The 12857-nt window shown below is 43.9% G+C and overlaps 1 protein-coding gene across 6 annotated transcripts in view; it reads right to left on the reverse strand.

Annotated features, from left to right (window-relative positions):
* Positions 1-528: 528 nt before the first annotated feature.
* The window catches only part of mcf2la (mcf.2 cell line derived transforming sequence-like a), a 49572-nt gene continuing 37243 nt past the window's right edge, over positions 529-12857 (reverse strand). For 3 of the 6 annotated variants that reach the window (XM_061716148.1, XM_061716147.1, XM_061716152.1), the window contains 28 exons: positions 12683-12796; positions 12483-12599; positions 12242-12391; positions 12019-12143; positions 11801-11915; positions 11596-11715; positions 10137-10328; positions 9870-10061; positions 9599-9752; positions 8576-8628; positions 8427-8506; positions 8231-8297; positions 8031-8146; positions 7873-7942; positions 7636-7728; positions 7445-7537; positions 7225-7350; positions 6868-7089; positions 6694-6786; positions 6519-6597; positions 6363-6432; positions 6178-6284; positions 5890-5982; positions 5315-5383; positions 3938-4044; positions 3717-3829; positions 3487-3590; positions 529-2753 (listed from right to left, as the gene is read on the reverse strand). In XM_061716148.1, coding sequence (XP_061572132.1) covers positions 2674-2753; positions 3487-3590; positions 3717-3829; positions 3938-4044; positions 5315-5383; positions 5890-5982; positions 6178-6284; positions 6363-6432; positions 6519-6597; positions 6694-6786; positions 6868-7089; positions 7225-7350; positions 7445-7537; positions 7636-7728; positions 7873-7942; positions 8031-8146; positions 8231-8297; positions 8427-8506; positions 8576-8628; positions 9599-9752; positions 9870-10061; positions 10137-10328; positions 11596-11715; positions 11801-11915; positions 12019-12143; positions 12242-12391; positions 12483-12599; positions 12683-12796 — 3114 coding nt within the window. In that variant the 3' untranslated portion in view covers positions 529-2673. Of the gene's footprint in view, positions 2754-3486; positions 3591-3716; positions 3830-3937; positions 4045-4674; positions 4750-5314; positions 5384-5889; positions 5983-6177; positions 6285-6362; positions 6433-6518; positions 6598-6693; positions 6787-6867; positions 7090-7224; positions 7351-7444; positions 7538-7635; positions 7729-7872; positions 7943-8030; positions 8147-8230; positions 8298-8426; positions 8507-8575; positions 8629-9598; positions 9753-9869; positions 10062-10136; positions 10329-11595; positions 11716-11800; positions 11916-12018; positions 12144-12241; positions 12392-12482; positions 12600-12682; positions 12797-12857 lie in introns of all 6 variants that reach the window. The other 3 variants (XM_061716150.1, XM_061716149.1, XM_061716151.1) reach the window with 3 other exon arrangements.

Raw genomic sequence — 12857 nt, forward strand, 5'->3', positions numbered from 1 at the left:
CGACTATTTTCCATACGAGTTTCTCAAGTCGTTCTTGGTTATGTCATGTTAAAGACATTGTCGCATTTCAACGCAAAATGCGCAATTTCCGTTCAGTTTTTTTGAGTAAATCTTTCCAACTTGACTAATCTGTATCTTTCCAGCCGCGGCTGAGCCTCGTTCACTTCCTCTCATTTCCAGCCCTCCTTGCCACCTTTCCTAGTCAAGTACTGCATTATATATGTATACATTGGCACCTAATTTAAAAAGCTAACCGTAATTTCATTTAAAATGACTCTGCCGATACGTGATGTAAGCTCTTCACCTAGGAGCAGAGAAAACGAGGTAAAATAGTTGAAGGTCAGTTAGAGTACATTGTAGGAATGCACCCCACGATAACTCATGACAGTCTAAAGGAAGATTATCATTGGAGGTATGAAACCACGTGGTCCAAAACTATTCATCCGAATCAAAATAAGCAGAAATAAATACACGATTCCCTTGGAAAAATAGATGAAAAAAATGACAAAAATCAAGGCAAACCCGCATAGAGGAAACAATTTCAGACTTTATTAAAGCTGCTTTTTTATTTTACATACAAGTCAGAATTACATATTTACAAATATACAGATATGTCTATTACATTTTCATTTCACCACCATACTCAGTAGATATATAATATGAAAATAAAGACAGTGGTTGCTGCAATGTGCTGCATAAACAGGAAATAAAAGATAACCCTTTCATTTCTCCAGCGTCCGAATCAGAAGTACAAATGATTCAGTGATTTTTTTACTGTGTGACCACGATCGAATACTGACAAGTTTATCGCCCGTGTCAGCTTTTTTATGAGGGCAGAAAATATACTCACAATATTACAACAGTGACATGTAAAAAATATTTTTCTTGTCGAGGAGGTTTTAAAAATCCAGAACATGCCACAGACGGTGATGAAGAGGCAAAGAGACTCACATGATCCTTTTTAACAGTATACATGCTTTTGAGGAAAACAGTGCAACATAGAGCAGACACGTCTATAAACGGTGTCACATTTACAGAAAGGCCTGGAAACTAGCTTCTTCCTTTTTCTTTCACAGGGACGACACTGATTTAAGTCAGAATCCTAGTCAATAAAGTGACACAGCTTTGTTGAGCTGGCCGACAGATACAGCCCATCCTACTGTAGGTAAACAGGTGAGAGGTTGGTGCATCAGTGCCCTGCACTTTCCTGTTTAAACAAAAAGGAAGAGATTGTTTTACAGCACGCCCTGTGGATATGGTCGGAAAAATAAATCCATGGGATATAAAAAGCATGTTTACTCTTAGAAAACAAGGAATAGGAAAAGGTGTAATTCAGTGTTCAGAACAGCACAGGTTCCTCTTTGTGTGTTTAAGGAACAGCTGGTTGTCGGAGTTATTTCTTAAATTTGGACACTCACCACCCCGGTCAGATTTTATTCAATTTTTTTTTGTTTTTTTGTCTTTAAACTTGATTGTTATCAGCGACATTTTGTTGTCAGGTGGGAGGTGTGAACGCGTCGAGCAGGTCTGGGCCCTGCCTGTGGAAAAGTGGCCGCTGTCACATGCCTGAATGGGGCTGGGAGCAGAGGGAGAGGACAAAGCTCGCTTTTGTGCAGCACAATTATAGGTGAGCAGGGTGACACACAAACAAACACTGAAAAACACTGAAATGTGGGACGCCGTTTTGACCCAACCAGCCACGCAATCCAGAAGAGCTCCTGTTACCTTCACACAAAAGGTTCAACGTTTCATCGTGAAATGATCTGCAAAGGGGGTTTAACAGTTTTCCTGAATCTGTTCTGCAGCGGTGAGAATGAGAACAGACACACAAAAGGTGTTTAGTCGACACGTTCAGGAATGCAGACGCACCTCCCCAGTCGTGCAACTTCTTGGGTTTCCTGAGAGTTAAATATAAAGCCGTTGAAAAGTGAAGAAAAGAAGGTTAAGAGATTCAAAAAGATGTCAAAGCTGCCTCTTTTTGTTTAGGAAGGGAAGTGGAAGACACCACTTTGTATATTGGAGAAATACAGCATTAAAGCGTCACCGCTGGGGGACTAATCCCACTCAGCCCCATCTGCGTCCCAAATACCAAACGTTACAACAACTCTGAACCTGCTCAGCTTTGCTCCAAGACACCCCGACAGCATTTTTCTTATTGCAGCCACCTGCTACTTTTCACAGTGTACGATCAATGTCCGACACCGGAGCCGACGCATCTTGTGAAATACCCGTCTGGTCGTGTCGGTGCAAGAATCTTTCACCGTGCTGCAATGTCCTCGACTTGAAAGGGCTTCTGACCCGCTTGACAACAGCTGTATTTAGTGCAGATATTCCTCAAAGTGTCCACTTTGATGCTACATTATCACAATACAGCGCCGAACACGTTTTCGGCACATTAAGTTCAAAGACATTTAGCTTCTTGGAGCTTTTTTAGGAGATGATGGATCATGTGGCTTTTATGTGCATATTTAGGAATGATTGACCCCAGATGGATTGAGCCATGAAAGTACGTTAAGTTTACCAGTATTTGTAGATTTACATCAATCTACAAAGTGGTTGTCTGTGTCCATAAGAAAAGAAAAGAAATAAAAAACACTGATTCTTTCCTCCTGCAAGTCAAGTTTAGCTTTCGTGATTCCACCTTGAGACAGTTTTGGATTAAGGGATCTCCGGTCAGGGTTTGATGTCCGAGAAGCTGGTGTAGGTCTCGCTGCAGCTGGAAGAAGTGCTGAGGTTCCCAGAGACGCTGCCATCTGCAGGACAAACATGCAAATAACAACAGTGTCGACAACTTTAACCAGGGTGGCCATGGGTACTTGAAAAGTCTTAAAAAGTCTTAAAATTCAATTTTTGCTAAAATAAGGCCTTTAAATGTCTTAATTTATCTTAAATCTCAATCCAAGGTTCTTAATTTTAGAGGGAATGTATCCAGTCATCATTAAAAAGTTTATTTCATCGTTTTGAGGAGAATCTCCTGCGGAGGTTCTAAATCTGTGTTGCCAGATTGGGCAGATTTCAGCCCAATTGGGCTGAAAAATATATATTTGGGCTGCCTTTCCTGGTTTTTACAAAATATTCAGGAAAAGTTGCCATTAAGGCAGAGAAAAGTAAAAACGTGCACAATAAACCCACTGATATTTGATTTGCTTTAATCTACTCAATTTAATTGTAGTCTTTGTTTGGAGCCTGAACTTTTTTTGGGCTATTTAGGGGTGTTGTGAAGTTTGAAATGTATTACTTATTTAATAATTGACAGTTTTAACATAGAGAATGTATGATTCAGGCTGGTTTTTCATTATTTCGGCGGGTTTTACATCGCGTCTGGGCTGGAACCTGTCAGCCAGATCTGGCAACCTCAACTTCAGCGCTGGATTTCTTAGTGACTTGTCTTTTTGGTCTTAAATGTTATTTGAAAATGGTATTAAAAAAAGTCTTGAATTTACCTTGGTCAAACGCACGCTTCCGCTTCATGTGGGTGTAACTCACCTGAGCTGCTGAGTGATTGCGATGACTTGGACTCGGAGATAAGGCTGAGGAGGTTTGCTGCTGCCACCCAGCCCTCTTTACTGGAGCGAAGGTTCTTCACAAACCTGCAAAACATTAAACCAGTTTTACCCAACAACAATCATTAAGGTCTTTGGAGTGCATTTATTTCTTGGAAGCCTGTTAGATTATTTTAAATACATTGGTTTTAGCTGAATAAAGCAGGATTTTACCACTGTCCGTCTTCTCCTTCCCGGATTAGCTGCACCATGTCTCCACTCTTGACGGACAGCTCCTGAGGTCCCGCCTTGTCGCAGTCTGATACCACGGTGTACTTTCCCGGAGCCTAGATGTTCAAGAGGGGGCGATAAAGGTCAGCTGTAGATCGTTAAACAGATGCAGCAGAATAAAATAAGAAAGCTTTCACTGTGTGGGGGAAAAGCTTCACCCTCACCAGCTTCTTCACTTCATCCTCAGTGTCAGAGTTCATGGGGTCCTCTCCGCTGGAGTACCCATCGTTCTCCTCCGAGGCGTCCGCTGATAGAGATGCCTTGTTCCAGCCTTTTGGTTGGTGGCGGTGAATAAACGAGGGAAAAGGGAGGAAAAATCATGAAGAAAAGTATCACAGAAGATTAGGGAGAAGCCAAAGGGGGAGTGAAGAGAATCTGATTCAGACACACTCCGATTGTGACATCCGACTGCTTCCTTGATGTCTTTCATTAGACCTAACTCTTATAGAAATGTCTTTGAAGTCAATATTCGAAAAAATGTTTGTGCTTTCTAATCTGCCAGAAGCAAACCGAATGTCACAGCCACATATAAATATCCCATTAGAAGTCCAAATCCCTCTTTTGTCCACCAAGTACAAAATGATGCATTACGTAAGTCAAAAGATGCAAAATGTCAGCCCGAGTTCCCAGAGAATAGACGATAGATGGATGCGAGTGGAGAGCAGCATGGAGACAAACTGAAAATAAAAGGATTTCCTCGTGAAGAAACACCCGATACTAGAAAAGAGAATGACTGATTTATGGTGAAGCAGGACTAAACCCAAAGATTAGGACTTTTTCATCTCAAAATTACAAGGAGAGTCAATATTGTCCCCAAACTTCACCAACAGATAAATCAATCTTTACGGCCGAAAGGGAGAGCAAACACCCGCAGTGGCTGGTCCTCAGAGCAGCTCTGTACCTTGCCGCTTGCTTTGTAACAGACTAGAGGTACTCATCCATTTGACTCTGCTCAGAGTGGTGTTTGGCATCAGCTCTGGAGGGGAAGAAACGGCCAGCAGATCAGTGACGGCCGGCCAAACGTGCAGACAAATGATTAACGGATTGGTGCGTAAAGTGACGCTTTGAATGTGGGCTGGACTGAAATATGATTACGCTCTGCATCGCTTCCTCGTGGCGATCAGGAGAAAGTAGTAAAGCTCTCGGAGAGTTCCTTAGTTAGTACATTGATCATTCTCACCCAGACATTTGCTAAGAGCATCCCCGCCATAGTTACAAAATACAAAAACATGAAGTTCACAGATACACATGGGGGTGAGAATGACCTATCTTGTGATGCAGAAGGTAGCTGCAGCATTCAGAGAAAAAATATGGCACAAATTATCTGCATGCATCATTTTAAGAGAAAATGCACAACACTGATCATTTTAATCCAAATTAAAACATAGTTGACGATGCAGATCTGTTTGAATATAGATTTTTCTCCCAATGAAAAATATAACAAATTTCATCCTTCTACATGGGATGCAGGTGAAATCTACATAATGACGACACGACATGACGGGAGAATGATTTCATGGTTCCCTATATTGGAAATATACCTTTAAACCCAAACGGTGTGGGGTCACTCTTGAGCGAGTGGCGTTTGGAGCCGAGCTCGGGGCTCATAGCTGAGCGTGGGCACACGGGCAGAGGGGAAGTAAAAAGAAGGAAGAAGAGGAAAGAGGTGAGGGAGGAAGCAAGAGCAGAGTTGCACAAGTTCAACATAGAAGCAAGAAGTGGAATTTACTTTATTTCCTGTCTTTGAAAGGACAAAAAAAAATGTGGGCTACACTGATATATATAAAATGTCTTGCGTCAGCTGTAGTGGTAATGTTGCGCTTGTGCCACCAGGGGGCGGGCGATCTCCACATAAAAGCATGGAAATTAGTTTAGATGGGGTTTCAATTTGTTAGTCAGCCCTAAAAAAAAGGCTAAAAGTTCAACACAAGTATAAACTAGTCCACCAATTTAATTCAGATAACCTATATGTGACACAGGAAGCATTGTACCACTATTTATTTATGCAAGATGTTTATGTCACTGGCTGCTATTGATTGCAGCTTTTCATCTCTTAAAAATGTTACACATTCCACCCTATGCCTTAAAAAAAATAAAAATTGCTTGCTAATGTTACCTTTTGGACTCTTGAGATTGCTGAAGCCCTGTAAAGTAAAACGCTTTTTAGCCACTGAGGACCTGTCAGTGGTCGGGCTGGTCACAGTCTCATCTGGAAGCAATGGTTGGAAATGAAAGATTGGGGAGAGGAGGGAAGAGGAAACGGACGGAGATGTGGATGATGAAGAAAAGACGAGTCCGGATTAAGGAGCGCTTGCAGAGCGGCATTCAGCAGGGACAACAGAGTTGATCGTTTGAAGGTTCTTTAGCCATAACTGACACAACAGGTCTGGGTTCAAGCGCTCACCTTTGTGTTTTGGTGACGAACATGAGTTGGTGTCGGAGGCTGGGCTCGGCTCAGCCTTCTTCTCCTCTTGTTTTTTCTGGTTCTTCTGACCACTGCTGCGGAAAGGGCTAGAAAAGACCAGAAAGAGGGAAACTTCAGCATCGACAGAGGGATACGGGCTCTCACCTGAAACACACGGCACCGACCTGAGGGAGATGGAGGTGTTGCTGGTGGGACTCGGGGTGACTGAGTCTGAGTTCTTTAGCTGCCTGGCATCTAAAAACAACACCACCGTTTACTGCAGGGATGTGCAGATTTATCGTGTGCAAGATAGACAAGCAAGAAAAAGCAAGCAGCCTCACCTCTGCAGGCCTTGAGCTGCTGAGTCAGAACTTTCCGGATCTCGTTCACCCACGCCGTTTTAATCTCCGCTGTTGGTGCCTTGACAAAACAAGACAAATGGTCCCCTCTTTTTATTTTCAACTGGCAGAATAAAGGATACTTAGCAGGTAATTAAATACAGCCAAGTGGCTTTACCTGAACTATAAAAACCTCTTCCCTGGAGTTGCACCAAATCTCAAATTTCTTGTTGTCTCCTTTAGCGTTCTCGGTAATTCCCACTGCACTCATCTGAACAAAGAGAGACAGCAACACTCAACTACAGGAGATCTTTGTGCGGATATCAGTTCTATCTGAGTGTTAACCGCTTACACTGAGGGAGTGTTTGAAGCTGTAAGAGGGAGCTTTCTCGTAGCCCTCCCCGTTCTCCTCCCTCCTCTTGCAGAAGAGCAGGGCCTTCTGGTGCAGGAACAGGTGCCGCTGCATGGGCTTAAACCTGGCCAGGTCCTTCACCTTGGCGTGGCCTTTCTTATGCTCCGTCCACACGCTGAAGGAGCCTTGCATGAGCAGACGGCCCAGCTCTGACAGGTTACCCTGAAAAGAAGAAAAACGAGCCTCATCAATGATGCGTTCGGGTGCCAAAAACCATCAAAATAGCCCTCGATCCTTCCAGGATGATAGGATTTGTGTGTCTCTTAAGCTGCATTTCTCTCTGAGTAAGTTTCACACCTCGTATCCTGTGATGGCAATGAGGTGCATGGAGTCATTAACGGCCTTCAGGATCCCCAGGATGGAGGAGAGAGCTTCCTGCAGGTCACCACAGCCGTCGCAGCCTTTACTGTACTTCAACATCTCCTGCAAACATACGTTTCCACATCATTCCACTCACTTCCACGTTACCTGTCTGGACTTAACTCCAAATTATGGCAAGCAAAAGCAAGTTCCTCACTTTAAGTAGTAGCTGGTACTTGGTGATTCTCTGGACAGGTTTGAGGAGGTAGGAGTCCAAGCCGAGTTTATGTTCCAGCTTCTTCTGGCACTCCTGGTTTGAAGAGGAGAAAATAACAATGCGAGATGCTGAGAATGTGTTGCTCCTGTAAGCTCGGTGAAGCGGAAGGTGTTAGGAGCAACAGGCCAAACCTGGAAGAAGGCACAGTCGGAGCATTGTCTCCACAAGCTCTCGGAGCGAGGTTTATTCTGGCAGTACGCCTCATAGATCTGAAGGTCCTTCATCTGCCGGCACAAAAACAGTTGTTAACAAGCTGGAGCAAGTTCAGGGATTATTTTTTATGCGAGACCTTCAAAGAAGGAAAGCCTAATTAGACATAGTAGATCCAGATTGTGATATAGGAGGCGATGCCAGGAAGAAGTGCTTACCCGTTCCAAAAAGCAGCGGCCCACTAGTTCTGGGCAGTCGGTGTACGCTTCCAGGTCCTTCAGAAACATCCTGGAGACGAGCAGAACATATGCTCAGATGATCAAAAATATAAATACTAGACCACAAGTCTGGAAACCAAAGCAACACGGAGGGATACCTCTTATGAAACTGGTAGATTTCTGGCATGTTTCCAAACAGGATGTCCTTCTTGCTCTGCAGGGTGCTGGGGATGAGGTGAGCCATGGCAGGGTTGTCCATCTCTGCCGCGTAGCCCTGCGGTTTGACATCATGCACGACACGTCAGCACGTGATCTTAAATAAGAGGTGGGTTACAGGCGGGTAACAGACAACACTCACCTCCAGGACACACAGCAACTCCTCCACATACGCTCTCTCCGTGTCCAGCAGCTCATTCATCACATGACTGGAAACCATGGAAACAGTAACAAACCCTCAGTTGTTTTCTTTTAAGTCCTCAAATTAAAACTGAATGTAAAACGTATGTTGGTTCATTTGGAGATAATCCAAAAGCAGCTGACTTTTGACCACTTACCGCCGGAGCACTGCCAGGTTTTCTTCTTCTTCCGTCAGAGACGCATGCCTCGTCGTACCGTTGTGCATGGGAGGCTCCGTCTGCAAGCATGCATTTATTTACAAGGATATCACTGAATCTTAATAAAAAATCTGTTTTCATGTATTTACCTTTCTGCATAGGGCACCGTCTGCTGAGTATCTCCGCTCTTTCCTCTCTACATCTGGAAAAGGAAACAATCAATCAGTCTATATTGGACTTGTAGGTCTCGAGACCAAGACCGGTCTCGACATTTTTGGGGTTTTGATCTTGTCTCGGTTAATTGAGATGCCTTTGCACCACACGTTCTTCCTCTTGTTAATGTACAGTTTTGTAAACTATTTGTATTTTGCATTTGTTTTAATGTTTTAGTGCATCTGCATGTGTGTCTGTATTTAATGACAGTTTTGTGTTTATAACGGCCTTGTTTAAATAAATATATGGCATTAGTGGCCTTTGAATAATATTTGCATATCGTTGTGATTGATTAACCATCAGGTCTATGCCATTTCAGTGATGATGATATTCAGTGTAATCTGGCTACTATAATGGTAAATAATGCAAGTTCAAGTCGATAATTCTGTTTATCTTTAATATTTGAAATTCACGTTTCATCAACAAATTAAGTACAATTTAAATAAGTAACATTTACTATTCTTAGACTTTTCTGAGGTGGAGGGGGTTGATGGAGGCTGGTTATTCTGTTAGAGGACTTTGGGACTAGTTAGTAGTCGAGTCAATCCTCCAATAGTGTAGAAATAGCGGTAGTGCAGTCGCCACACATATCTGATCTCAGCTGATGGATGGAAACATTTATAGTGAGTTCAACATCATCATCCACTTCTCTGTGTTATTGTTCTGCAGTTGAATACAAGCTCATATGGAAACTAAGCAGCTGAACCAGGATGATGCTGATGTTCTACAACTCACACGAGATGACAACATAACTAGGTTTTGTTTTGGTCTCGGTCTTGAGTTGAACTAGTCTTGGTCTTGATTCTCTCTGGTCTTGGTAGTGTCTTGGTCTCGGTTTAGGCGGTCTTGACTACAAGTCTAGTCTATATTTCCCTCTCTCTTTTTAACACCATTAAACAAGTAAATTGAGAAATGGAGTAATCCCTGCAGTTCTCCATCTTAAAAGAAATGAAACTTACGGGGAGAGGAAAGTGGAGACTTGATCTCGGGTCTCGGGGCTACCGGCTGCACTGGTCTCGTCTGCTTGGCGGCGAGTTTCTTCAGGCTGACGCGTCTCTTTTCAAACATCTCCTCCACGGAGTTCTGCTTCTGGAAAACCCGCTCTATCTGGTCCTGGTGGATGACAGTCACACATGTTGAAGTCAATTCCAGAAACACAGATTTATCTATTCAAAGATAAATTGTCACGAAAGGCAGATGGTGGATCCGATGAATCCAGTTCTCGCTGACCCTGATCTGGGAGTTGAGCACCGCCTCGTACTGGCAGCAGATGGCGCCGCGGTCCGTGAGGGTGTGAAGCGCCGCTGTGTCCAGGTAGCGCTCCAGCTCTTGCAGGGCAGCCTCAGCTCCATCCTGAGACTGACAGCGGTCCACGGGCTGACTAGCCAACAGAAAGATGCCATCCTCACACCACCGCGTTGCCTGGAGGGGGAGGGGATTCTCATCACTAAAAGTGCCGAGGGGAAACAGTGTCCTGAAGACGGAGCCCGCTCCTACCTTGTCCAGAGCGTGGTGGAGCTCCAGGGCCCGGAGCAGGAGGCTCTTCTTGCTTCTCAGGATGGAGCTGATCTCATCACACACTCCTCTCAGCTCGCTGCACTTGGGCCTGATGGAGTCCTCGGCGTAGTGGGAGTTTTCTATGAGTCTGTCGCCCTCACTGGCCAGCGACAGGGCCACGTCCATCACATCCTGTTGCAGCACAACAGAGATTTCTTTACATCGATGTATGTTTCAACTCAAACAACAAGAGCGGTTGACAAACATCAGTGCCTTTTTCCTCCTGATACCGTAGGCAAGATGGCAGGATAAATATCCTATTCCACTTAGTCTTCAACTAACTTATATTGGGGGGAGTCATTCTCAGGAGTGGGTTGAGTTATTTTCATAAAGGAATTATTTTACTCAACACACAGATCTTGTTTTAATATTTCTTTAAATTACATCTGAATAATATTTTGGTGATTCAAAAATTAACAGTTGAGAATGTCATTATTGATATGGTGATGAAGAGGAAGAGACTGGACAAAGTGGTGAAAAAAGCCGGCTGTCCTGGGCTGCAGCCTCCACCCTGTGGAGGTGGTGGGGGACAGCAGGATGCTGGCAAAGCCGTCATCCATCATGGACAATGTCATGAGACTGTCAGAGCTCCATCAGTGACCGGCTTCGTCAGCCGCGATGCGTCACTGAGAGGCATCGCAGGTCCTTCCTCCCCGCTGCCATCAGACTGTACAACCAGGCCTGATCACAGCAGTAAATGGACAATAACAATAATAAACATATGCTACCCGTTTTTGCAATGCACTGTATTTTATTTCATACTGCACTATTTTCTTCTTCTGTATTCATATATTTTATTTTTTACTTTTTAATCCTTTTTTTCTGTATGTGTGTGTGTACTGATGCTGCTCAATGTGATTTTCCCCACTGAGGGATAAAGGAAAATCTAATCTAATGTTTGTAAGGGTCGCCCATTTTTACCCGTTTCCTCGCAGACAGTTTCTAAAAAACACTCCATTCACAAATGTTCAAGCCTTTAAATGTATTTGAGGCAAATATATATATATATATTCTTTTTTTCAGCTCATATTAAATATTGTACTTTTATTTGTTATAATCGTATTTTGTCTTTTAAGTGTGCTGTCATAGTTACACACTGGTTTGGTGCAAACAGTAAGTTAGGATTCAAATTAGCAGTGCGTCTGTAAATAAAGATTTAACTTGGTTTGAATAATTGAATAAAGCTTGTAAAGAGAGATGGGGTGGGGTGGTTGGGCCTTTACAAGCATTTATTTTGATCGGAGAAAGAATTATTCCTATATTTTCACGTATGAGTACACAGAATATCAAACATTCACAAGAAAGAAAAAGGACAATCATCAGCTGCACAGCCTCAAGGAGCAATTATTGTTTAGCTTTTTTTTCATTTAGTTCATCACGTGATGGGTAAGTGCCTTACACAAGCCTTGTCTTCGTGGCTGCTGAGCTCTCGGAGGACGTGCTCGGCGTGGGTGGGGCTTACGCTGATTTCAGAGAAGCCCGACAACCGCTCGGACGTCACATCAAGCTGGGCACGCACCTAAAGAACACGGAGACGCTTAAACATTGCTTTTTGCTGGATCGAACAAAACGTATTAAATTTCCCGCGTTTAGACTCGACCCACTTCACGGAAGTGCTTTTCAAAGTGGCGGAGCTGCAAACACTGCTCCAGCTTGGTGCAATGACGCTCCCAGAAATCCTCAAAGGCCGACTGCGTTTCATCTAGCTGACCCAGGAGCCTGGAGGAGACGAGGAAAGGAAAAATGAATAGGGACGTGAAGAGAGAGGGAGATTTATCCTTCAGGGAACATGAATGCATGCATGCATCAATCCATCCTTCACCTCTGTACGGTAGCCAAGTTCTCCATCTCATCATGCGTCATGTTGTACTCAGGATCTGCCTGCAGAGGCTCATTAATACACTCCAACAAACGGCCTCCTTGAGACAGCGCCACCTGCAGGTTCTCCTGGAAGTTGGCAGAATAATTTTAATAGCTGGTCTTGTCTAATATATTAGTTTTAAAACATAAAAGATCACTGTGGAGAGAGAGAAAGCACTGCCTACCTTCATTGTATCCTTCTTCAGGCTGTGTGTGTGCAACAGGGTGGTGGTGGCCTCGGCATCGTTGGGTAACTCCGTCTCCGCGAGCTCGGTTCCAAACGCTTGCAGGGTCTGAGCCGTGGTCTTCACCATGAGGGCGAAGGCCTCGATAGCCTGCGGAGCACAGCCAGAGATTAGCATTAAAAAAGAGAAAATAGTTCAGTTATATCAAAATGAAAAAGCAGATGTGTGCATATATACGTACGGTGCGGTGCGAGATCCAGCTGTCGTGGCAGTATTCCTGTGTGCCTCCCAGATCTGTGGTGAGCTGTCCCGGGTCGATATACGCGTGGAGCTCAGTCACTGAGCTCAGCATCACCACCTGAGAAAACATAGTAAGGACGCAATTCCATTACACACAGTGGTCTTATTAAGTTAGAAGTTAAGTTTAAGTTGCATCGGTACCTTCATTTTGAACTCATCCTTGTTGAACTTGAACAGGAAGTCTGAAAGAGTCCGCTGGAACAAAGTAGTGGGACGCAACACCAGAACCAAGTCCAAGATCCTTGGAAATGAACCCTGGCAGAGAAAGAGAGACAGAAGAGTGTCCGTACATAAGTCTGCCATGATAAGAAGCGCT

This window comes from Cololabis saira, chromosome 24, assembly GCF_033807715.1.
Source record: "Cololabis saira isolate AMF1-May2022 chromosome 24, fColSai1.1, whole genome shotgun sequence".
Classification (NCBI taxonomy): Eukaryota; Metazoa; Chordata; class Actinopteri; order Beloniformes; family Belonidae; genus Cololabis; species Cololabis saira.